The following is a 25,982-nucleotide window of genomic DNA, read 5'->3' as shown; positions in this document are numbered from 1 at the left end:
ATTGATTCATTCCATGTAGGTAACAGGTGATGAAAACAGCTGGTGAGGCAGACCCAGTCCATGGCATCCAAATGCAGCTGGCTGAAAGAATGATTGTTTAAAATGTAGAGCCAACATTTATTTGGATGTCCGTCCCCTCCTCTTATGTACACCTTGCTTTTTTGAGGTCTCCCCTTGGTGTTTCTGCCTTGGCTGTGCTGGTCAACTCCCTCCCAGTCAGTATGTGAGGACCTTAGTCACTAATTCATACTATGGTGCAAATGACTGCCAATTTCTCAAAGCATGGGCCTGCAAATGATCGCTCCTGTGAGGCAAATGACCCCTACTGAAAGGCTGATCCTGTTCATAGAAAGCAAGAAGATTCCAGGCAAAAGGGTCCAGAGAAATCATTCAGTCTGAACACTCTCTTTACACAGGGGGAATTGAGCCAGGCAGAAGTGACCCAGGTCCAAGCAGGGTGACTCAGTTAGGGTCATCCAGCAGTCTGTGGCCAGGCTGGGTAGGAAGTAGGAAACAGTTCTCATGGACGCCATCCATGTTCATGCCCTGCACCAAGTATGTACTGAGTATGATGAGGTTGTGCAGGGTGCCCTAGGGAGATGCTGAGGTGGACAAGAAGGGCCTCTGGCTTTCAAGAAGCTTATGTCCCGTCGGGGGACAATATACACACACATGTTAGACTAAAAGACCATTTGGCCCCACTGATTTGAAATGCCACCTTCGTTATATACCAAATTCTCCAATATGCACGAGACTGTTCTAGACTCTATTTTCTTAAACTCCTCTCTCTTTCCACACCAGCACCATGCTTTTTTAACTACTATAGCTTTATAAAATATTTTGATGTCTGGAAGTTCTTTCTTCTTTTTCAAGAATATCTTGGCTATTCTTGTACAATTACTGTTTCAGTTAAACTTAAGAATTAGCTTGTGAGTGCAACAGCTGTTCAATGTTTTTGAGCACTCAGTCCCTGCCCCTGGGAGCTCACAAGCTGGCTGGGAAGTGTAACCAAGCAGGAAGTGTAAGGCAGCAATGGGAACCTCATGCTGTGGGTAACAAGAGCCAAAAGAGGAGTTCATACTGATCTAAGTACTTTGAGCTCTATTGTTCCCCAGGACTAGGAAAGTCATGGAAGGCTCAGCAGAGGAGGTGACATTTATACTAGATGTTGATGGATGAGCAGGAGTTTGTCAGGTATAGAAGAATTTCTTTGAGGGGAGGGAGTCAAAGAAAGCTTCTTGGAGAAGTTGACACATTTTGCTTTGAGAGGCGACTAGGAGTTTGCCAAGTTCAGAAGGTGAGATGAAGAAGGGAGGGGTTGTCCTGAGCAGGGGAAGTCCCAGGAAGGCTCTAAAATCACAAGAATGCTCTATGCAGACATTTTAGCCGTTTTCTGTTGAGTTGGAGGAGTTAGAGAAGGTATCTGGAGGAGGCAACTTTTTAAAAAAGCGTTTTATTATAAAAGTAATACAAGGAGGTGACAATTGAGCTAGCCTTTGAGGAATGAGTAGCAGTTCACAAGATAGACAAGAGGAAAGAGGCGCCACGGAGTTGGGGCAGTCACAGAAGGGACTTCTCGGAGCAAACAGGAAACCTCCTGCTCATTCTCTAGGATCCAGTATCCAGTGTCTAAGGGCCCTATTCGTGTACAGGCTCGGGGTTCGGAGGCGGCGGCCCTGCGGTTGTGGTTCTTCAACGTAAGGCAGCCTCGGGGAGCGTTCAGTGGAGCAGACTGAGCCGCAGGTTTGCGGAAACCGAGAGCTGAGCTGAATGCTTTATGTCGGAATCAACCAATGGGATGGCGGGACCCAGTTGCCAGGGCTACCGAGGGGCTGCTGGCGGAGGCGGGGCCTGGGGCCTGGGGGCGGGGTCTGGGCGGGGCTTATATAAGCGAACTGCAGGCAGAAGGCGGGGCGTGGGGGTCGGTGGCTGCAGGGCGGGCGGGGCGCAGGCCGCGGGGCCCGAAGCGGGGGCAGCGAGCGAGCGGAGGCACCGAGGACCCGATTCACTCGCTGGGGAGACCTATGGGCCGAAGCCGTGTAAATGCGTTTTAAGGCGAGTGTGGAGGGTGGCTTGGGGGAGCCTCGGGGAGCGGGCGCCCTCGACTCCCGTGCTAACCTGCTTCCCGGTCCCTCTTGCCTCCTCGCAGCAGGGACCTCGGCTCCGCAACTGCCACTCCTCCTCGGGGTGTTGCACAAGTTTCGAGGTCACCGGCGACCCCCCCTAGCAGCACGCCTGGCTCTGGCCCCCGCGAAGGAGGACGGGGCTTGGTAAGGGGGTCCGGGGACGGGGCGGGACCTCAGCCTAGCACGCGAGAGGGTCACCCGGACGGAACTTCAGCCTACCGTTCTCGCCGGGAATCCGGCAGCCCCCACCCACTATGTGGCGCCCCCGTGCGCTTTTGGAATCTCAGCACTTCGTGTCCAGTCCGGCCCCCGTTTGCAGACAGGAAAACTGAGGTTCTGAGTGGGGGGGACGGGGCATACCCAAGGTCACGCAGCAGAGAGCGGACTCGAACCTAAACTGCTTGCGGGCTGAGACTCCGCGTGGCTAAGGGCAGCCTCTCTAGGTGGGCGTGGTCAGGACTGGCGGCCTTGGAACCTTCCTCACCCAAGCTTCTCAGTTTTCTTGCTCCTGTCTCTCATTATTTCTCTCATTCCCTAACCCGGCAGGTCGAAACTGGAAAGCATCTCCAAAACAATCCCTCCATTTTACAGACGGGGCAACTGAGGCTAGGAGAGGCGGTGACATCAAGGCACACGATGCCATGTCTCAGTCTAGATAGAATCCAAGATTCCTTACCATCCCCATCCTTCCCAGGGATCCTAATCTCCCCGGGCTTGTGCTGGGGGCAGGGTGTGGCGGAACTGGGCGCCTTGGCCTGGGAAGGTTGAGGAAGGCAGTGGAGGCCGAGCCCCCCACCTGCCCTCTCCCCACCCCCCGCAGTGTGTTGCATACTTTCTAAAGCGGCGGCAGCAGCAGCAGCAGCGGCGGCGGCTCCATCCAATCCAGCCCGTGGGCTCCTCGGCATGGCTGGCTACCTGAGTGAATCGGACTTTGTGATGGTGGAGGAGGGCTTCAGCACCCGAGACCTGCTGGAGGAGCTCACTCTGGGGGCCTCACAGGCCGCCACGGTGAGGGGCTGGGGGAGGGATCCCCGGTTCCCTGTGCTGGCCCAGCTGCCTTTTCTGGAAGGGCCCCGAGACTCCCCATCTTACACTTTCATTTATTTGGTATTCCACCCTTCCTATTTGCAAGGGAGGGGACCATTTTATCCGTAATTTCTTGTCCTTGCTCCTAAACCTGCCCTGTCCCTGGGTTCCTGGCCTTGGGAAACAGCACCCCATCATCTACCAGACCTCTAGGTTGGAAACCTGGGAGTCTTTGCCTCCCCCACCCCCTTCTTCACCTCCCATATCTAGGCATCACCACACCCTGTCTCCTATAATAACCCTTCAGTGTGCTCACCTGGAACCTCCCTTATAGTTCAGTCTCATTTCTCTAAAGGACCTCCAACCTCCTCCCTGCTTCTTCCTGCCCCCTCCAGATATATCATAGCGTTGCTCAAAAGTCAGAATTCTTTTGTAGTTCCTCACTGCCTTCAGTGTCAAGAAAGTCAGCACCCCTTTGCATGGCCCACAGGATTTGCCTCCAGAGCCCCGTTTCTGGCTTCTCCCACAGTGTGCATTCACTCTCACTTCCCAATGATGCCACACATTCTATTACTGCACCCTGGGCCAGGCTATCCTCGTGCTTGGAACACCCTTCTCCCAGCTTCTCTCCCTTACCCATTTCTGGGCATGCCTTACTTCTCAGCAGCGTTACCTTTTTCCTGATTGCCCCAGGCAGTTTGAGTACTCTTCTCCAGGACCCCCACTGTACTTTGTGGAAACTCCCATCTTGCATTTTTTGAATGGACACAAGCCCCCTCAGGATGAGAACCCTGTCTGGACATGTCTGTTCCTTAGCATAGTGTCTGGCACTAAGTGTGCATCAGTTAAAAAAAAGCATTGCTTAAAAAGATACTGAGTTCCAGGGAAGGTTTAAGTAATGTGGTCTCACTCGCAGCTGCCTACATGCTGGGCCCTCAGCAAATCTGTAATGACCAGTTGTCCACAGGGACAGTTCGCAGTGGTGGTGGGATGACTTCAGGGCCTCACTGAGAATGTTCTATGTGAAAGGCCACTGCTTTGGACCATAGCCGTGGCTTCTGCCTTTAAAGAATTTCCTCTTTTCTGGAGAAAACGGGTGTATATGCAGTTCTGATATTTTGGAAGCACACGCAAAATACAGTGGGGGCATCAAGGGCAAAAAGTTGCCTTATTGGTGGGGGATGGTGGCAGCTGAGCTGGAGTTTGAAGGTGGATTAGGATTTTGCCAGGCAGAAGTGAGGGAAGGTATATTCCAAGTGGAAGGCCTGGCAGGAACAAAGCTTGGAGGTGGAAAAATGGTCTAGCCTGCAGCTGGAGTTTGAGCCACAGGGTCAGACCATGAATGCCAGGCTGAAGAGTTTGCCTTCTATCCTGAAGTCTTGGGGAGGCCCAGAAAGTTTTGAGCTGGGAATTGCTGCTTGGGAGGACTGTGGATGTTATGGATAGCGAGGGATCAGGGTGGGGCCTCACAGCCACCCCTCTTGTTCTGCAGGGTGAGGTCACTGCCTTCTTCGTGGCCGACCTGGGGGCCATAGTGAGGAAGCATTTCTGCTTTCTCAAGTGCCTGCCGCGAGTTCGGCCCTTTTACGTGGTCAAGTGCAACAGCAGCCCAGGTGTGCTGAAGGCCCTGGCCGAGCTGGGGCTGGGCTTCAGCTGTGCCAACAAGGTGAGCTCCCGGCCCCTCACCGGTGCACTGACCCTCACTGCCTACGGACGCCCATGGCTGGGCTGGTGGGCCCTTGGGAAGTAGGAGTGGCCTGCACTTGGCCCTCTGGGAAGGGCCACCCACTGGAGGGGGGGTGGCGGCTCAAGGGGTGAGGGGGGCAGAACAAAGGAGTTCAGGCATGGAATTTTGCTAGCCTTTAAGTTCCAAATTGGAACTTTGTGTGTCCCCGCAGTAGATGGGTTATCCTTTTAATGGAGACTTTCAAACTTCTTGGTATTCTTCCAATTAAAAATCAAACAAACCTCCACATTGTTGGTTTTATTTTATTTTTTCTTTTATAATCTTGATAATGTGTGACTGCATTTTCTTAACTAATCCTTCTAGGGCTTTTGTTTGTTTTTTGGCAATTCTACTGTCTTTCTAACTTGATTTCTGATGTTGTCTTAATTCCTTCTGCTCTCTTCGGATTTACTTTACCCATGTACTACTTTCATGTAATATTCATCCCCAATATTCGTTGAGCTCCCATGGTGCTGGGTAGGGCTGGCGGTAGTGTTGACTGAGACAGCTGCTGTGGTCCTCGAGTGGAAGACTTAATTCATCAATTTTCATTCTACTCTTACTTTATGATAAAAGCTTTTAAAGCTGTAAATTTTCATCTGAGTACAGCGTTGGACATACCTCATTTATTCATTCGGCAATTATTGAGCACCTACTGTGGAGCCAAGTACTATTCTAGGTGGGGACACGGCAGTGAACAAAACAGAAGGAAAAAATCCCTTTCCTCATGGCTCTTGCTGTCTAGAAAATAAGTTAAAGAATTAAATTTATAGTATTATAGATAGCAAGTGCTGTGGAGTGAATGAAGGGAGGAAAGAGGAGTAGGGGATGTTGGGAAGGAAGATTGCAATTTCAGATAGTTTGGCAGGGAAGAGAGCAAAGGATCTAGCTATGTGCATAATGAGGGGAAGAATGTCCCAGGATGTTGTGACCATGTTGGATGTTGTGGGGAGAGTTCTGGAAAGGCTTCCTGGTGGAGGAAAGACGAGAGCTAGCCTGGGCAGGTTGGCAGGACTGGAGGGTATTCCAGGTGGGAGAGAGGTGTGCACCAGGATGGGACGGTCAGAATGAGCAAGTTAACTGTTAATGTTAATGCTCTTAGTAGCTGATGAGTCTTTCCCTCTTGTCACCCACAAAGCCCCTTTGCGTAAACTCCTGCTTTGCACACATTATTTTGTGCATGTCTTACATAAAGCCTGTGCAGTGCCTAGGGGGAGATATTTCCATTTTATGGTGGAAGAAACCGGAGGCCCAACTGCACTCAGCTTGCTGGTAGTGGAAGCCAAGACTTTTCTCTTCACTGCTGCCTGCAGCATTCCGGCCTTCACTCTGGAGGAGGAGGAGGGGGAGGAAGGGGGAAGGGGGAAGGGGATCCTTTACCAGCACCCTTAATCCAGGGGTGAAGAGCAGGACCAACCCCCACTGACCAGTGTCGTTTCTGGAAACCCAGGGGTGAGGCGCCCAACTCTCTAGTCTCAGGGCCTGCTCTCCAAAGGGCAAACAGAACTGGGGGGTGTCAGGGCTTGGAAAGACGTTGAAGACAGTGGGACATTAAAAGCAGCTACAGCTTGTCGAGTGCTTTTGTTGTGTCAGGCACTTTGCCAAGCGTTTTCTATACATGATCTCATTTTATTCTCGCAGCAACCCAGGGAGGTCATTATTATTACCGTTTTCTGACAACAACCCTGTGAGACAAAGTCGAGTCACCCGCGCAGGGGTCACGCACTGGAAAGTGGCAACTCGAGAATGGGAATGCGGGCCCTGACTCCATGTCTTTTCAGGTCCTCAGAGAAGGAATTGCTGAGATAGGACTGGGCCAGCGCCGGGTGCCCCCGAGTAACTGCAAGGGCGAGTAGAAGCCGGGGCTCCTTCCGGCGGGTGGGGTCACGCAGCCCTTTCGCATATTTGCATTGACGAGAAATGACTCCCGGGACGCATTTGGTTGGAAGGCCGAGACTGCCCTCTACTGGCCAGCCGCGCTTACAACAGGGCCAGGCCGGGGCGCGGCTGGGCGTGCAGATGCGCATCCCACAGGCTCCAGGGCCGGGGGGCACAGCCCCACCTCGCCCCGGAAGGAGGTCGGATCCTCCCTCCCACCTTCTCAAGGACCTTGCCCTATCTCTCCTGTCCTCACCTCTTGCCCTCTCTTCCAGTCTCCCTCAGCATCCTCCCATCTTAAAAAAAAACCTTCCCTGGACACCACCTCCTTCTCCAGCCCAATCCCTTTTTCCTTCTTTATGGCTAAACTCAGCAGAGCTGTCTCCACTCGCTGGTCTGTGCCTGCTTGTTGTCTCTTTCCCTCTGCACTCATTCCTTAAGCCATTGCTTCCTGGCTCTACTGTTACAACTGCAAGGAATCTCCTCTTACCAAAGCCCACTGTGATCCCCAGGATCCTACATCCAGAGAGCACTTTATTTTAAACTTTAAATATGAATTATTCAAACATTAATTTTGAATTCATAGTCACACACAAAAAAGTAGGATATCAGCTTTGTGTGTCCACAGATAATCACCATTATGAATTTGGTGGGCATATAGTATTTAAAAAATACTTACTCCTATGCCCCATAGAGAAGATATAAAATGTTTTGTGATTTTACAAGCAAATATAAAAGGAATTCTTATGGTGCATGCTGATCTGCAGAAGCTTTAAACTTGGCAGGTTTTGGCAGTCCCTTCGTGTTGATGCATTTAGACCTTGTCCAGGGGGCACTCCCTTGTCCTCTTCTTATCTCAATGTCATTCAATGCAACGGCATTTTCTTTTAAAAAAGACTGAGCAATAACATACGCTCCCAGTTTTAAAGACTTCAGTGGTGTGTGAGCTGGAGACCAAGCACTGCTCCACGCCTGTCCCCCTCATTGGGCCTCTCTGACATCTTGCACACCTGCAGTCGAGTCACGGGCCACTGTGTGACCCTCTCCTTAACTGTTCTCCCTCCTCTGGAGATGGGCTCTGTCCTCACCACTCCACGGATCCCAGCAGCCGGCTCTTCCCTGTCTTCTCCTGTCTTCTAAGTGGTTGAGTTCCTTGGGTCTGAGTCTCAGACGCCTTTTCTTGTGAACCTCTTCTTAGGGGATCTCATCTCCCGTGGCTATAAGTGCTATCGGTGTGTCCCCACTTCCCAGGTTTTCACCTCAGTCCATCTGCTGACTCAACTCGATAGTGCCTGATGTCTGCAGCCCAGGGTGTTCAAAGGCTCTCTGTGAACGGCTCCTCCCTCTCCCCCCATCTGTCATCGCCGAGCTGGCCAACCCTACCTCCACAATACACCTCACCTCCTCTCTCATCTCTCCCAGGGCAGATGCGACAGCTGCTGATGGGTCTCCACTGAATCCCCTCGGGCTCTTCTTCAGGGTGGGCTGTGTTCCTTCATCACGCTGAGCACTTTCTTGCCTCAAAACCTGTGTACAGGTCATTTCCACTACCAAAAATATTCTTACCTCTTGGCCTGGCTGAGACCTTCTGCAGGGCTCAGTGTATATTTCTGACCCCCTCACACCCAGGTCTCCCCACTGCATGGTCTCCAGCACCTTGCACTTTTTCTTCTGGGCTTTAGCCCTTTTGTAAGCCCATCAGTATTCACTGATCACTTGTAACAGTCTGTCTTCCCCACCAGCCTGAAAGCTGGTGGTCAGGGTCTCTGTCTGCTTTATTTACCACTTGCTTTCACTGGTTCCCATCACAGAGCCTGGCAGCTCAATAGCTATGCTCAATGAATATCTGTCAGTTCAGCACTGAGGTCATAAGAGCTGGGATGCTCAAGTCTGACAATCCTGGGTGAAATTTCCAGCTCTGCCATTTATAAGCGGTGTGACTTTTGACAAGTCACTTAACTTCTCTGAGCCTCTGCTTCCTACCTCATAAGATTATCAGGAGGAGAAAATGAGAACACACATAAAATATTTAACAAAATGGCTGGCATATAGTAAATTTTCAGTGAATGAGAACAGTTATTATTTAAATATTTATCAGCAAAGCTAAATCACAGGTCCTCAAAGTGCTACCCTCCCTTCTTCCTTTTACATCATATGGTTGAGCAGGGAGCAAAAATACATTTTCACATCCACTCCTACTCAGGCAGGGGGCATGTCTGCCTTCTGGAAGCAAGCTGTGATGGCAGCAATTCCAGCTCTAGACTCGAACCTCTGTGTCCCACTCTGTCACTTCCCAGCTGTGTTATCACTGGCAGGTAGACCTCCCTGAACTCAGTTTTGTCCTCCATAAAGTGTGGCTGATAAATACTTCATGGGATAGTTATAGGCATTACAGAGGTAATGTGCGTAAATACCTAGTGTTGGAAAGTTGCTAAGTTAAAATTTAGGGTCCTATTACAAACTCAGGTGGCTAAAAATGGCTCCTATGTCTCCTACTGTGTTTCAAAACTGCCTGCCTCTTGACTTCCTTCCCTTATCCATGGATAGTCAGGTCTGAGTTTGAAAGTTGGTTTTGCTACCTACTTGCTACATGGCCTCAGCTAGCATTGGTTTCCTTTTCTGTAGACTGGAGCTCATCACCATCTGATGGATTATTGTAAAGATTAAATAAAATAGTGAATCTACAGCAGGGGTCTGCAAGCTGGACGGTGAGTCAAATCCAGCCTGCCACCTGATTTTGTTAAGTTTTATTGCATCACAGCCAAACCTATTCATTTACCTATTACCTGTGGCTGCTTTCACAGTACAGTGACAGTTAAGTAGTTGCAACTGTGACTCTCTGGTCTGCAAAGCATGAAATATTTGGTCTCTGGCCCTTTACAGAATATGTTTGCTGATAACTGATCTAATTCAGTGCATGGCTTGTGGTAGGTGCTCAATGAACATGGTTGCTATAATTATCATCATGAGCAGCAGCAGCAGCATTATTGTCTGTATCATTCATTCAGCAATCAGGCAGAACAGTGTTCTGTAAAGGTGAGGAAGAGGAGACCCCACAGGGAGAGGGGCTCAGTTGGGTCACTTAGCACAGTGTCATGCACAGAGTAAGCCTTTAGATGTTGGGTAACCTGTGTCAAAGAGACTCTTGGTCTGGTTGACTTTCAAATAAACTAACATTCTCTAAACATTAAATCTTCCAGGCAGATGTGTCAGAAGCTGGTCATCAGGGCTGCCCTGAATCCATATAGTGCCTTCGTGTGCTTTATAAAGACTGTTCTTTAAGATACTTAATTGTTCAATAAATATACTGATTTTTTTAGAACAAAATGCTTTACTGCTAGGAATTGTACTAAATATACAAATCTACCATGTATTCGATGTGAATGGGAACCTCTCAGGATGGGGCAGTGCACAACCCTGCCTGTCAAGAATGGTGAGCTAGAGTAGGTCCTGATTTCTGTATATCTGTTGTCTTAGGGTGAGACCCACCTGTTATGGGTCTCCCCAAGCTTAGGTACGACTTTGCACTTCATCTGTGCTTCCTTGGGCTCCGTGGGCCCAGCAGGCCCTGTTGCCTCCTCACTGTCACCTTTGGGACCCCACAGGCAGAGATGGAGTTGGTCCAGCATATTGGTGTCCCTGCTAGTAAGATCATCTATGCCAGCCCCTGTAAGCAAATCGCACAGATCAAGTATGCTGCCAAGCATGGAGTCCGGCTGCTGAGCTTTGACAACGAGATGGAGCTGGCAAAGGTGGTAAAGAGTCACCCCAGTGCCAAGTAAGCTGAGAACCACACGTGTGAAACGTGTGAAGGAGGGTAGGCTGGTGTGTGTGTGTGTGTGTGTGTGTGTGTGTGTGTGTGTGGCAGGTACTAGGGGAGCACACTGGGGCAGAGGACCATGCTCAGGGAGAAGGAAGCAGTGCTGGTGTCCTCTGCCCTGGACCTGGCCACAGTTACTGGAGGCTGGAGTGGGTGCACCTGGGCTGGACCCAGGATGCCAGGGCCAGACTAGAACAAGGACAAAAATACAGCCCTGGGCAGAGCAAAGCATGTGAATTATGGAGGTCAAAGTCCCAGGCTGACACTGCGAGAGGAGGGTGATAGAGGAGCTTCTCAATGAAGGTGGCGTTGGAAGGGGACCTTGAGGAGTGAGTAGAATTTCGAAGGGTGGGGCATGAGCAAATGCCTGGAGGTTGGAAGCAGCATGGGGTGTTTGGGGCATAACCAGAGTTTGGTGTGGCTGGAGCACGGCACGGGCAAGGGGTAGAAGGAGACAGTGACTGAGGCTGGTCACGGGGCAGCCATGCAGATGGGTTTTGGCAGGGCGAACGCCTGGGCATTATGCTCAAGCTTGTGGTGTTCCCACTGTGACACGGTGCCCTGGGGATTCCAGGCTGGACTCTCAGGTGGAGGGAAGCCAGGTAGGCGGGTCACTCTGGTTCACATCGAACAGCTTCTATTTTGTCCACTTTACGTGATATTGGGGTCCTCCTTAATATTTTGTTTAAGAATTGGCTCCCCTTGTAAATGAAAAGTTTGAAAACTCGGGCTGGCGTGGAGGCTGATTTGGAGGGATTGGAGCTTGGCGCAGCCCCCCAGGGGAGAACTGGTGAGGGTGGACAAGGGCAGGGGTTGCAGAGATGGAGAGAAGGGGACACAGAGACTTTTGGAGATGGATGGGACAAGTCTTAGAGGTTGGACTCGCTGGGCAGGGAAAGGAAGGGGCCAGGGATCCTGTGGAGCTGGGTGGCTCTGGTCTCCGAGAAGACACAGCTCGGGGTGGGGGGATGGGGCAGGGGGCTTGCCCCAGCAGAGGCGTGCTGCCTGTCCCCTCAGGATGGTTCTGTGCATCACCACTGATGACTCCCACTCCCTGAGCCGCCTGAGCCTCAAGTTTGGAGCGTCACTGAAATCCTGCAGACACCTGCTTGAAAATGCCAAGAAGAGCCAGGTGGAGGTGGTGGGTGTGAGGTGAGCATGTCCCCCGCCATCCCTGCCCTGCCAGGCCCACCACCCCTTTCCCAGGGCTTAATCAAGCCAGGCTCTGTTGCCGGCCCTGGAATCCTTTCCTGTCTGTGGAAAGAAGGTTGGGAGTGTTCCCTTGCCCTATCCCCACAGTCTCCTGAAGGTCGGTCCCAGTATGCTCCGCCCAGGGACCTGACTTCATGGGGGTTTATCAGCCTGTAGGCCAAAACTGTGCATCCTTGTTCTGTCACTCTTCTTGCAGGGATTTAGAAAAAGCAATAAGGATGCCTAACAATATAGCTTTCATTTATTCTGTACTTAGGATGTGCCAGGCAGTGTGCAAAGTGCTTCATGTATGTTATCCCACAGCCTAGTGTGGTACAGCATCTTATCCCCATTTTATAGATGGGTAAACTGAAACACAGGCAGGTTAAGTAACACTGATTTAAGAGACATATCCAGATCTGGCTGACTCTGGGACCCTGGCCCTCACCCTAAAAATTTCAGCCCCAGCGGGGAGGAGCACCGAGTGCCAAGAGACCTTGGAACTAGCCTTTTGTCCACTCCTCACTTGTCACATGGCCCTTGGCAACCCATTTAACCTTTCAGGCCCCAAGTCACAGCATCTGTAAAATGGGCACAATGTCCCATGTGCCTGCCAGAGACACGATACAACCAGCTGGGGTGCCGGAGTCGCTCCTGGCTGGGGCCAGGGTGGTGGCACCCTGGGGCCTGGCATGTAAGCCAAGGCTCTCCCTCCTTCCTCAGTTTCCACATTGGCAGCGGATGTCCCGACCCTCAGGCCTACGCTCGGTCCATCGCAGATGCCCGGCTTGTGTTCGAAATGGGCACTGAGCTGGGCCACAGGATGCACATCCTGGACCTTGGTGGCGGGTTCCCTGGAGTGGAGGGGGCCAAAGTGAGATTCGAAGAGGTAACTCTGGGGCTGGAGGCAGCTTTACTGGGCTCGGGGTGGGGTGGGGACCAGGGCAGTGATCATAAGGAGCTCCCTGGAAGCAGGTCATACACCATGCTCGGTGTTTTACCTGGAATATCTCACTTACTATCCCCATATTACAGTTGAGCAAACTGAGGCTCATAGAGGCTAAGGCCCCTCCTGAGTCTAAGGCTGAACCAGACTGCACACCCAGCTCTGCCTGACTCCTGCCCAGGCCCTTAACCTGCCCCATGCGACATATTTGCGTAACTCCAAAGGCTCTTTGAGGTCTGGGTACCCCTTATTTGCTGGCAGGTGGGCTGATGACAGATCAAGCAGGAGGGCAGGGGAAGGAAAAGCCAACCTTGATGTCCACTCCCAGCCCAGCTGTCTCCTTCCCACCTGTGAGATGAAACCTAGAACATTAGTCACTTCAGTTCGCACTCGAACCACTAGTGGTCGTGTCTCCTTAAAAAGCACCTTATCTGTAATAACTGGGTCTAGGAATTGATGCAAGGAAATGGTTGGGGATGGACATAGAGAAGTAGCCTCAAAGATGAGCATTGCAGCACTTTGTAACAGAAGTCCTGTGACTTTCCTGGTGCATCTAACAATTGGAAATTGGTTAAATGATAGTACATTTTTATGATGAAAATATTACACAGGGGAGGTTGTTAGTGGTCTATTGAGTAAAACAGGTTATAAAAACATGCACACACATACACACACAAACATATGCACAACCCCATCATGCTTATAATAAAAGTGTTTGTCTAGAAAAGAATTAAAGGAGCTACTCCAAAAAGTTAACATTGATTAAATTCATCTGGGTCATGGAATTAGAAGTGATTTTTATCTTCTTTTTTCCTTCTCTATATTTTCTGAATTTTCTGTAATCAAAATATGATATTTAACAAATTGGTTATTTACAAAATAACACATCAGGGTTTCCAGAATCTGAGTGTCAAGTGTTGTAATAAGAGTGCTCCTTCCTATTGTGGGGGGCATTGAGGGGAGCATTTCCTACAAGCAGGAGGCTCTCGGCCCAGATCCATCTCCCCCAGTCTCCCCGGCCAGCTGCCCTCAGTTACCAGCTGGGGCCACAGCCACTGCCAAATCCTCCTTCCTGAAATCAAAGCAGCTTTCAAGAAATAGACTTGGAGCTGTAGCAAGTCTTCAGTGTAAATTGTCCCCCCAACACTCTCACACCCAGATCGCTTCTGTGATCAACTCAGCCTTGGACCTGTATTTCCCGGAGGGCTGTGACGTGGACATCCTTGCCCAGCTGGGGCGCTACTACGTGACCTCGGCCTTCACCTTGGCAGTCAGCATCATCGCCAAGAAGGAGGTTCTTTTGGACCAGCCCGGCAGGGAGGGTAGGTGCCAGGGGCTCAGGGGACCCCTGATCTCCCCTGCGGCTGGCTGAGCGGGGTCTGGCTTTAGGCCCAGTGGCAGGGAGTGGGGGAGTCTGGAGAATGGGGCCTTGCTTTAGGGAAATTTACAATCAAATCCTTTCACCCCAAAGACACTTACTTAGCATCTTTTTTTCCCTGGGCATGTTCATATTTTGTGAAGATTAATAGAGATCAGAACAACTTTAGGGAAAATAGGCACTTTATCAATTCCATTTTATAGGTGAGGAAATTGAGAGCCAAAGAGAATACAAGTAATTTTCTTAACAGCTAATGAGAAGTAAAGTCAGGATCTGATCCCATGTCTGTCTCCTCTCCAAAGTGCAGACTCTTACTCACCTCAACTGATTCTCATAACATAATGAAAATAATGACAACTTATTTTTAAGTCCACTTTACAGATGACAGAACACACGCTTGAGAGGTGGACTCCCTAGTCCGGGTCATGAGGGGCAGTGCCGGGCTGATCCAAGGCCTCCGTGCCCGCACTGCCTCTGTCAGCGCCCTCCCCGGCCCCTCCGGGTCAGAGTAGTCCCCCAGCAACCCTGGGGGCAGGAGGTGTCAGGGACTCTGATCTTGGGACTTTGACCTCCAGGATCCTCAGGCAGAGAGCCAAGGCGGCCTGTGTGTTCTTCCCCGGAGAAAACCCATGTGGAGGGGTGGCGGGTTCCAGGTAGAATGTGCTGTGAGTGTGTGTAGGTTCAGCCTTACTCTGGCTTCCCTTAAAGGCCTGGGGGACTGTCCTTCTAGTCCAGCCAGGAGTCCCGGCCTCTTGTTCCTATTCATCTCCTGCCCCACCCTGTGCCCCCAGCGAGTGGCCTAACCTGTGAATCTAGCGTTTGGGTGGGCAGCTGCTCTGCCTCCACGGGGCGTCGAGGTGCTCAGATGCAGGCAGAGGAGCATGCCCTGCGCGGGGTGGCTCAGTTGTGTGGCTGTGAGTTCCTGACACTCTGGTGAACCGCTTGTCATTGACCAAAGCCCCCCCCCCCCCATAGTTGTGGAAGGGGCTTCTCTTTTGCTTCAGAGACCTGTGGTCCTTGCCGAGCCCACCATCGTGCCAGCTCCCTGCGGCTCTCCCCTGACCTCGCCGGGCTGCCCCTGACCCCTCCCCTCCCTGCAGAGGAAAGCAGTTCTGCCCCCAAGACCATCGTGTACCACCTTGACGAGGGCGTGTATGGGATCTTCAACTTGGTCCTGTTTGACAACGCCTGCCCTACCCCCATCCTGCAGAAGGTGAGCCTACCCCACGTGGGCCTCTTTTCAGCTAAGTGCTTTTTTTTCTTTTTTTTTTTTTTTTAGGAAAAATACATTGGTTATGTTTTTTTCTCTCTCTGTCTCTCTTAAAGTAAAGCACATTTATGGTAGAAAATGGGCAACAAGGATGAAGAAGGTTATCCCAAAATCTCAACCCATAGAGTAGGAACATTGCTATATTTCCTCTCAGTCTCTTTTTCAAATGCATTCTACCTTTTTTCATGAAGCTGGGATCACATTGCTTTGCAGCCTGCTTTTTGTTCTATTTAATGTGGGATGTGGCTATTCCCATGCCTTTAATCTTTCGCAACATGCTTTTTGATGACTACATAGTATTTTAACTAATGATGGTACTAATTTGTCTAACCCTAATGGTGGGACATTTGGTTTCCTGTTTTGAACACAGTAAGTACATATTAACATACACCTCTGATTATTGCTCTGGGGTAAATTCCTAGAAGTAAAAAGAAACAGTTCACCTTTAGTGGGACTAGGGACTAGTGATAGAGAAAACATTCTTCCTAGCCCCTAGAACTCAGCCCAGGGCCTCCAGCAGCTCCTGTGGGCATCTTTAAAAGGGGAAAGAAAATCAGACACACCAATGTACATCAACACCTCTGGGCCTTTGCTAGTGCTGCTTCTCTTCCCGGAAGAAGGAAACTTCTGATCAAGTGCCAGGCCAGCTCCTAGAACATTGTGCGCCTTCTTCCCTTCCCAACATGTCCAGTCTTTCAAAACTCCATCAGATGCCAGCTGCTCCTTGCAGCTTTTCCTGCCCCTCATCCAACTGCAGCTGGAAGGAACCCCCTACACCCCCCTCCAGACTCCTTCATTCTTGTAGACGAGCTTGATAGAGTCCTCATCCCTTAGTGCATTGCTAAATGTTAGGTGCACTTGTCTGCATAAACTTCCCTGATGTGCCGAGTGATTTGGTTTTCTCCTCCGACACAGCCACAATGCCTGAATTCTTGTGCTCTCTACATCCTCCTGCACCAGAAGGGACCACGTGGCTCAGACCAGCAAAACCTGAGGCTGCAGAGCAGTCAGCAGCTGCTTCCTAGTCACTCTCCCCCTCCTGTCCCCTCTTTCTGTTGCAGCCCTGACTCATTCCCCATCCCCTTCATCGGGTTCTCAGATGGTCAGGACTGTGGGCCCAGCTCACTACTCTTACCATCCCCCAGGGAGTCTGTTTTGACTGATCTCTAGTTGGTATCCCTGAGCGGACACCAGGATGTTATGGACCCTCTTGTGATCTGTACTATTTCTCCTCTGGACAACACAGAAGCTTCTTCCTTTGGGCTGTCAACCCCTTACCTAGCTTGGCCACATGTCCAGCTGTGGTGTGGGTCCCAAAGTCTGGAGACAGACATGGGGTAGATGACAACTCTCATAATAAGCTGGTTACAGTTGTCCTGGGAGTGCATGTCAGAGGCACCCAGCCTGGCGGGGGGTGTCTGCACCTTCTTCCCCAAGGAAGGTCCATCTCGCCAGTGGTTGTGGCTGCTTTGTACCCCTGTTCTTCTCTCCCAGGGTCTTTGTTCTTGGACCTCAGGTATAGAATATTGTATTAAGCATCATCCATGGCTCAAGGTATACTTCTCATCTTTGTACCATGCTTGGTCCTCTTTTGCTTATGTTTCTTTTCTGTTTTTCAAAACTTCAACAAGTATTTATTGAGTACCTTCAATATGCAAAGCACTATCCTAAGGCCTGCAGGGGATAGGAGGTAAGTAAGAATTGTCTCTACCTTGGAAATTCAAATCCTGTTACACAGAAACACTTGTATGTATAGGTGTCTGAGGGTGGGGAGGGGCAGTACACAAACTTCAACACTGTCAGAAGAAATGTATGGTACATGTGCTACTGGAATTTTTTCCATAAGTATTTTAATATATATCTCCAAAAGATAAAGACATAAAAAAATAACCACAATACCATTGTTCTGGTTTGCTAAAGCTGCCAAAATGCAATATACCAGAAATGGGTTGGATTTTACAATGGGGATTTATTAGCTTACAAATTTATGGTTCTTAGGCCATGAAAATGCCCAAAATCAAGGCATCAGCAGGATAATACCTTCTCTGAAGAAAGGCTGCTGGCATCTGAGGCACCTTTGTCACATGGGAAGGCACATGGCTGTGTCTGCTGGTCCTTCGCTCCCAGGTTTTGCTGCTTTCAGCTTCTGGCTTTTCCTGCTGCAACTTTCTTCAGTTTATTTCTTGAAGAAAGTGGGTCGTTTGTCCTGTAGCATTTCCCACATTCTGGATTTTTCTAATTGGTGAATTTCCTGTTTTTGAACATTTTTCTGTGCCCTGTATTTCTTTGAAATTAGTAAGTAGAATAAGCAGTTTGATTAAGCTCCAATATGGTTTTTTGATTTAAAAAACACTTCACGGGAGGTCTTGTTTTTATTTTTTAGTGTAATAAGCATCCCTATCATTTTCTACCTCATCCCTCTGTTTCCCACCCCCATGGCAAAGTAGCCCACGTGTTGACCATTCCCTTGCTTTTTTTTTTTTTAAACATGGTTTTATCACATCCAAATCTATTCCTAAAATGTATGTATGTATATATATGATTTTATTTGTTGTTTTGTACTTTATAAAAATGGTATGGTGATATATGTAACCTGCTTGGACTTTTTTTCACATCCTATATTTTAAGATTCATCAATGCTGCTGTGTCGCTAGACTTCATTCATCTGATTACTGTGTCACACTCTGTTGGTGAAAATACCAGTTTATTCATCCATGCTCCTGCCTAGGCATTTGGGTCATTTCTAGGTTTTTGCTACTGTGGATTCTGCCACTGTGAATATCCTTGTCCGCGTCTGTTACACACCAGTGAGGAGGAATGGCCGGGCCCTGGGATGTGACTGTTTCCTGTTGTGAGATAATGCCAAACTGTTTCCAAAGGGGTTGCACCAGTTTACAGTCCCACCAGCAGCGTGTTGGAGCCTCCGTGGATCCCGTCCTCCCCAGCACTTGGTATTGTCCAACTGGAAACGTTTTCCCAGCTGGCTGTAACGTGGGATCTAGTTGTGTCTGGATTTACATTTCCCTGGTCACTAATGCAGTTGGCCGTCCCTCTGTATATTTATTGGCCATACATGTCTCCTCTTCTCCTGGGACCACCTTTCTCGTCTGAACCTCTCCATGTGGTTTGTTCTCACTGCCCCTGCTCCCTCAAGCTCCTATTCTGCTTTGAACCTCTCCAATCTGGTGTCTGTCCCACGAGTCCACAGAAGATGCCCTTGAAAGCCACCGGCCACTTCCACATTGCTGGGCCCACTGGTGGCTCTCCTGTCCTCAGGAGCAGCATCCGGCACAGCATCACACCCTCCATCTTCACCCTTGACTCTCTTGGCTTCTTTGACAACATCCCTGGCTTTGTCCATGCCTCTGACCATTCCCACCTCAGCTCTAGCCAGCACTTTTTCCTTCCACTGCTCATTCTCTAAATGTTGACTAGCTCAGGCCTCAGGTCTTGACTCTGTTCTCTGTCTGCTCTCACTTCCTAGGTGAACTCTTTCAGATTGAGGCTTTAAATATCTTCTGTCTCTACTTTGGTTTGCTAACGCTGCTGGAATGCATTATACCAGAAATAGGTTGGCTTTTACAATGGTAATTTGTTAGCTTACAAATCTGTAGTTCTAAGGCAGTGAAAATATCCAAATCAAGACAGCAACAGGACTGATACCTTCTCTGAAGACAGGCTGCTGGCACCCGGGGTTCCTCTGTCAGATAGCAAGGCACATGGCCGGCCGTCTGCTGGTCCTTTGTTCCTGGGTCTCACGGCTTTCAGCTTCTGGTTCCAGTGCTCAACTCTCTGGGCTTCTGTGGGTCCTCTGTTAGCACCTCCAGGGCCTTTCTCTCAAGCTCTCTGGGCGTTTCTCTCTTTTATCCTCATAAAGGGTTCCAGTAAAAGATTAAGACCTACCTTGAATTGGGCGGGTCACATCTACATGGAAACAATCAATAGGGCCCCACCTACAATAGGTCTGCAACCACAGGGATGGAGTAAAAGAACATGGCATTTTCTGGGGTACATAACATCTCCAAACTACCACAGTTTCTCTCTCTAATCACTCTCAAATTTATATCTCTATTGCAAGCTCCAAACTCATGTATCCAATGGCCAACTTGACATTTTTTACTTGGGTGTCTCACAGCCATCTCAAATTTAACATGTTCAAACTGAACTCTTTTTTTAAAAATGCAATTTTATTGAGATATATTAACATAACATACAGTCATTTAAAGTGTGCAATCAGTTGTTCACAGTATCGTCGTATAGCTGTGCATTCATTGTCACAATTTTTGAACATTTTCATTACTCCAAAAAATAAAATTAAAATTAAAATAGTTTCCAAAACATCCCCTTACCCTCCTCTCCCCATTTTTATTTACTTTTTAGAAAATACAGTTTTATTGAGATATAGTCACCCCCCCAAGTCATCCACAGTATACAATCAATTATTCACAGCACCATAATACATTTGTGTGTTCATCAGCAGAATCAATTTTTGAATCTTTTCCTTACCCCAAGATAAAAATAAAAGCAAAAAAGAACACCTAAATCTTTCCATCCCCTCCATCCCACCCTATTCTTCATCTAATTTTTGTCCCCATTTTTCCACTCATCTGTCCATACACTGGATAAAGGGAGTGTGAGCCACAAGGTTTTCACAATCACAGGTCGCACTGTGCAAGCTACAAAGTTATATAATCATCTTCAAGAATCAAGGTAACTGGGTTGCAGTTTGACAGCTTCAGGTGTTTCTCTCTAGCCATTCCTATACACTAGAAACTAAAAGGTGATATCTGTATAGTGCATAAGAACACCCTCCAGAGTGACTTCTCGACTCCATTTGAAATCTCTCAGCCACTTGAACCTTATTTTGTTTCATCTCTCTTCCCCCTTTTGGACAAGAAGATCTTCTCAGAGGAAAAAATGAAAAAAGAGCAAAAGCCCCTTTGCAGGGCCAGTCCCCAGTCCTTCAGTTTTCTTGGGACACAGCCATCTTCCAGTATTCTGAAAAGTCTCTGTTTTTATTTATTTATGTATTTTTTTTCCCTTCAGCCCTGCCTCCTCCCTGCTGGGAGGAATCTGCTTCCCTTCCTGCTCTGTGCTTGTAGCTTATATTCAGTAGTCTAAATGTGTTAACTGCAATTGGAGCTTGGTTGAGTTACTTTCCCTGTAACCTGTTTCTTTTTTCCACATGGCAGTGTTTCAGCTCGGCCTGCCCTGTCCAAGGGGGAAGGGGCTTCAGCTCTGGGTTTGCAGAGCTTTACTTAAGATTCTGTGCTACAATCTCAGCCACTCCACCCATTCCAAGATGGTTTACGATGTGTGTCCAGTTACGGATGTCACTCAACATTTGTTCTAGATTATTTACTAGTTGTCCTTGGTTATTTACTAGTTGCTCTAGAGGACTAAGTAAATTCCACACCTCTCTATGCTGCCGTATTGCTGTGCCCCCCTGAACTCTTGGTTTACAACCAGAAACTTCTTCCCTTTCCAGTCTTCCCCTCTCAGTAAATAACACTGCCAGCTAGCCAGTTGTTCAAGATAAAAACCTTCAGCATTATTCTTTATTCTTGCCTTCCCTCCTTTCCCATATCCAGTCCACCTGCAATTCTCATCAAGTCTTATTCCAAAATACATTTCAATCCAGTTAAGTCTTTTTTCTGCCAGCACCCTAATTCAAATCATCATCACCTCCTGAGTGGGCTACTGCTTCAGGAGTGTGCTACTACTGTCTTCTGGCCTGTTTTAGTTTCCTAAGCTGCTCATGCAAATACCCGGAAACGGGTCAGGTTTAAACAATGGGAATTTATTTGCTTATGATTTTGAAGGCAAAAGAAAATCCAAATCAAGCAACAAGGCAATGTTTTCTCCCTGAAGACTGGTGTTCTGGGACTGGCTGCTGGCAATCCTTGGTCCCATTGTTTGTCACATGGCAAGGCACATGGCGGCATCTCCTGGTCTCTCCCTTCTTTTCTGGTTCCATTGATTTCAGCTTCTGGCTCCTTCTCTGTGGCTTTTTTTTTTCTCTCTGTCTGAATTTCATTCTGTTATAAAGGACTCCAGTCATAGGATTAAGAGCCATCTTGATTGAGGTGGTGTCACGGCCCAAGAGGGCTTTTGTAGCCAAAGGACTAAAGAAAGCACTGGACATGTTCTGAGACATGAGCTTTTATTATGGGGCTTACCTACAGGGTGGGGAAGTCGAGTCACGATACCCTGAATTCAGGAGCTTCTCTGAATGGCGGTGAGTTCAGAGCTCAACATGGATATAGTCTGCACTTTGAGAGGGCTCAATAAACTGGTTATAAGGGCTTGACATTCCAATGGGTATGAGAGCATAAGGCGGGAAGCAGGGGATTGTGCAATGTAGGGGGGGATTGATTGTAATCTACAGGGAGGAGGGGAGGATTATAGATTATCTTGTAGATAACAGTATCTCAGGGAGTCTCAGGGAGGAGGTAGTTTCGGGTATAGATTACATTTAGCACCTGATATTGCAAGGAGAATAGGTCAAACCTTAACTGTCCTAGGTCAAGGAAACTGCTGTGTGTAGTCTTCAAGACACTTGGGCGCCCAGGGCTCCCACAAGTGGGTGACACCTCAACTGAAGTAACTTCATCAAAAGGTCCTACTTACAATGGGTGTACACCCACAGGAATGGGTTAAATTTAAGAACACATTTCTCCTGGGGTACATACAGCTTCAAACCACCACACAGCCACCATCCCTGCTTTCCTACTCCCCATTCCCCACACAGCAAAGTGATCTTTTCAAAACCCAAAGATCAATGTCCTGCCTGTGCTGAAAACCTTCAGTGGATACCCACTGTTCTCAGAACAAAATCTAGACTCCTTACCACAGCTGGCAAAGCTCCTACCAGTCTCTCCAGCCATACCACTGGCCACTCCTCCCCTCACTCATCGTGCTCCAGCCCCACTGGCCTCCTTTCTGTTCCTGCGGTACCTGCTCTTTCTGACTATAGGCTCTGCCCTTGTCATTGGCTCCACCCAGAATAGTCTCTACTTGTTTCTGAGATGATTGCCTGTTCTCTCCCTTTATAGCTCAGCTCAAATGTCACTCTTCAGGGAGACCTTTCCAGACTGCCCTGTCCCACGTGGGATCACCTTCTACCTCCTGAGAATTTCGTCATCCTCTTTATTTTCTTCGCAACATGCCATATCTGTAATTATCTTGTTTGTTTGTTGTTTACTTGCTTATAGTCTTCCCCATTAGCATGTAGGCTCAAGGGGAGTGTCCAACTTGTTTTTTCTGTATTCCCAGCCCCTGGCACTGTGCTGGCACATAGTTGATGCTCAATAAATATTTGTTGACTGCATGGTGAATGAATTGCGCACTATACTGTGAGCCCTTTGAGGGCAGAAGACTGTGTTCACATCTGTCTCCTTGGTACAGGGCTTGGCACAGAGTAGGTGCTCAGTATATGTTGGAATCAAATTGATTTTTAAAAATCATTAAGAAACTTTAAAGGAACTTTCAAAAGTGGGAAAAAAATTTCAATCCTTTTCCCTAATGCAGCTCTATTCATTTTTCATAATGTTGTCCCGTCTTTCACCATGCATAGTGTCATGTTATTGCAATCCTCACATACATACTTGTGGCTAAAGTCATTGTGCACTTATTCTGGTAGGTGCTGTACTAAGCATTTTGGTGGCATTACTCTTATCAGTAGTAGTACTCTAAAGTAGATACTATTATCAGTCCCATTTTACAGATGAGAATACTGAGGTTTAAGGAGGTGAAGAACTTGCTCAAAGCCACACAGTTAATAAGGGGTAGAGCTTATTGTGAGACCCTTGGAGGGAGGGTTCATGCCCTTACTCTCAATCTATTGGTTTCTTTCTTTCTTTTTTTAAATTTACTTTATTTTAAAACACGAATCTGTTGGTTTCTTATTCTAGTTTTGTGATTTTGTCGTTGTTCTTGCATAGAAGTATCTATACACTATCATGAACCTTAACTAAGTGTGCTGGATAAGAGAGTCTGTCCCTTATCAATCTTTTGTGCTCTGTGGGTTATAGATTGCTTTTATTTTATATAGAACTTTTTTCTATTACTGAAATAGAAAGTTTACTGGAGAAAATTTAGCACAAAACGTAGGCTAAAAATTAATCAATAGTCCCAGGACTCAGAGATGACTGCCATTAAAATTTGCTTTGATTCCTTCTTTTTATTTAAAGTGTCATAGGGCACTTATTGTTTTTAACTTTTTGTTAAACTTAATATGAGCATCTGTTTTTCTCTAAATATTGTTGTATTAGTTGGGCTTTTTATGTGTCTAAATATTTCACGTGTTCATTGAGTGTCATTATAACATGACACATAATTAGAGTGCAAAGATACGATTCAGCAAATGTGTATTAGCACTTCATGTATACATACTATGGTTGAGTGTGGGAAGGGATCCAGAGGTGGCAAGTGCCATGTGAGTTTTACAAGAATCTGGGGAGCAAAATCCAGGGCCACAATCTCCAGCCACTCCACTCCATATTGAGTAGCCCTCCTCCTCTTGCCAATCTTGGAAGATTGGACTTTCTTACTTGTCATTCCATTTTATTCTAGTTATTTACGTTTTTTAAAAATGTGAGTCTGTCTGGAATGTATTGCAATGACATTTGCCAAGTATGGATCTGGCTAGTTTTTGTCTTAAAAATTCTTAATGATTTTTAATCCTTTTTTGTTTTCTGTTTTGCCATACTGTACATTGGTTTCATTTTTTCCCCAAGTATTTCTAGTCTTTATTTTGTTCTTTTGATTTTTTGTATTTATTCAGTCCTATTCTACACTCTTTTGACAACAACTTTGTGCTGTGTTTAGAAAACTGGTAGAATGACTTCTATTTCCAGCAAGGTTGTGGCTGAACAGCTTCCCCACTGAAAACAAAGAAAAATGTATCTGAGCTTTCAAGAAAGTAGGGAATCTTCAGAAGCCAAAAATTAAGTGAAAGCAGAAAGCTCCATTTCTCTTAGAGTCAAAGCCTGTCTATTCTCGACCCACTGGCCAGCGGGATCCTTTTAAACTGTCAGTTAAATCAAGTCTCTCCTTTACCCAAAACTCTGTGCTGGCCCCTCTGATGCTCTGAATTAAAAAGCCAAAGTCCTTACATGATCTGCCCTGTTCTCTCTCTGACCTCATCCTCCACCACCCTCCCCCCACCTTGCTCACCCCACCCCAGCCACACTGGCTGCCTCGCTACACCTTGGACTCACCCAGGCACATTCTCACCTTAGCATATTTGCATTGTCTTTTCTCTGCCTGGACCACTTTTTCTCCATCTCTCAATAAGGTCCTGCCCTACATCTTATACTCTATTTAATCCTCCAATCTGTTCCTCCCCTGCTCTGTTTTTATTTTCTCCAGTAGCACTTATTACCTTCTAGCATAGTATATAATTTATTTTGTTTGCTTCCCCCCTGCTAGACTGTAAGTTCCATGAAGACCGGGAACTTTGTCTGTTTTGTTCACCAATACGGCCCAAGCACATAAAATGGTGACTATTCAGATATGTTAAATGAATTAATTAATCCAGAACCATAGCCTAACCTTGAAATTGGTTTTCTCTCTGGGGGTATATGCTGAATCCTTGTAGCATTGATTTTTAGTTTTGATAGCTGTGTGGATGCCTAGGGCCTGATCAAGATGGGGAATCTAATAGGATTCCCTCATTTAAACCTGGGAACCTAAAATAGTACATCCTTAGTGTAAGGGTGAATCAGATGAAAAAACAAAAACAAAAACAAAAACAAAAACAAAAACCTGTCCTACAGAGGGTGACAGCAAGAAAACTTTTCTGTTTTGACCCTGGTAGTGTTGGAGAAGGGCAAAAAAATAGAGACTTTTCAACTATAAGCCAACCTTCTGTTGGGTTTGTGGCCCAAATTAATATTAACTGCATGGTCTAAAAAACCTCAAGCCAAGAATTTATTTTAAATTTATTTTACCTGGTAGTAGCAAGCACAGATTATCTCTGGAGGAAGGAACCATCAACTTAGGCTTTTAAGAAATCCCCCAGATAAAGTTCAAAGGCACATGAACTCACAATTGAAATATCAAGGTGCTACAACTCACCACAAGGCGAAACAGCAGAAGCAATAGACAGCAGAAACAATTACTTCATATTATCGGATGCTAAACATAAAACAAAAATATTTATGATGTTTAAAGAAATAAGGTATTAAAAATATGACCAAAGAATAAGTGGACATAAAAATATGAGCTAACGGGTTTTTAAAAGGACTAAACAGGACTTCTAAAAATGAAAAATAGGAAAATTGAAGTTATAGGGCAAGCAGCAGATTACTGACAGCTGAAGAGAAAAGTAGAGTATGGGAAGTTAGAGCTGAAGAAACTATGCAAATGGAGCACAAAAAGGCAAAGAGATAGACAATAGGAAAGTCAAAAGAAGTGGTAGAAAGAGTGAGAAGACATAATGTTTAATCATAGTTTCGGGAAGAGATTATTTCAGGATACAGAAACCACACTAGTAATTTGAAGATGGAAATTTTAATATAAAGAATTTCTAGTTTTAAAGGTAGTTAATTACTAAAAGGGGTAAAAGCAGCTACCACCTGAGTTGCTGAGAGAGAGTGAACAAGGAAGATACTTAGAA

General features: G+C 47.4%; 1 protein-coding gene across 4 annotated transcripts in view; it reads left to right on the top strand.

Annotated features, from left to right (window-relative positions):
• The first annotated feature begins 2,147 nt into the window (after window positions 1–2,147).
• Window positions 2,148–25,982, top strand: part of AZIN2 (antizyme inhibitor 2) — a 41,567-nt gene continuing 17,732 nt past the window's right edge. The window contains exons 1-9 of one of the 4 annotated variants that reach the window (XM_037827815.1): window positions 2,148–2,270; window positions 2,947–3,134; window positions 4,645–4,818; window positions 10,362–10,534; window positions 11,594–11,728; window positions 12,491–12,656; window positions 13,873–14,035; window positions 15,192–15,304; window positions 22,417–22,738. In XM_037827815.1, the coding sequence (XP_037683743.1) occupies window positions 3,030–3,134; window positions 4,645–4,818; window positions 10,362–10,534; window positions 11,594–11,728; window positions 12,491–12,656; window positions 13,873–14,035; window positions 15,192–15,304; window positions 22,417–22,575 (1,188 nt within the window). In that variant the 5' untranslated portion in view covers window positions 2,148–2,270; window positions 2,947–3,029 and the 3' untranslated portion in view covers window positions 22,576–22,738. The other 3 variants (XM_037827814.1, XM_037827812.1, XM_037827813.1) reach the window with 3 other exon arrangements.

This window comes from Choloepus didactylus, chromosome 2, assembly GCF_015220235.1.
Source record: "Choloepus didactylus isolate mChoDid1 chromosome 2, mChoDid1.pri, whole genome shotgun sequence".
Taxonomy (NCBI): domain Eukaryota; kingdom Metazoa; phylum Chordata; class Mammalia; order Pilosa; family Megalonychidae; genus Choloepus; species Choloepus didactylus.
This window is presented reverse-complemented; position numbering and strand designations above follow the sequence as displayed.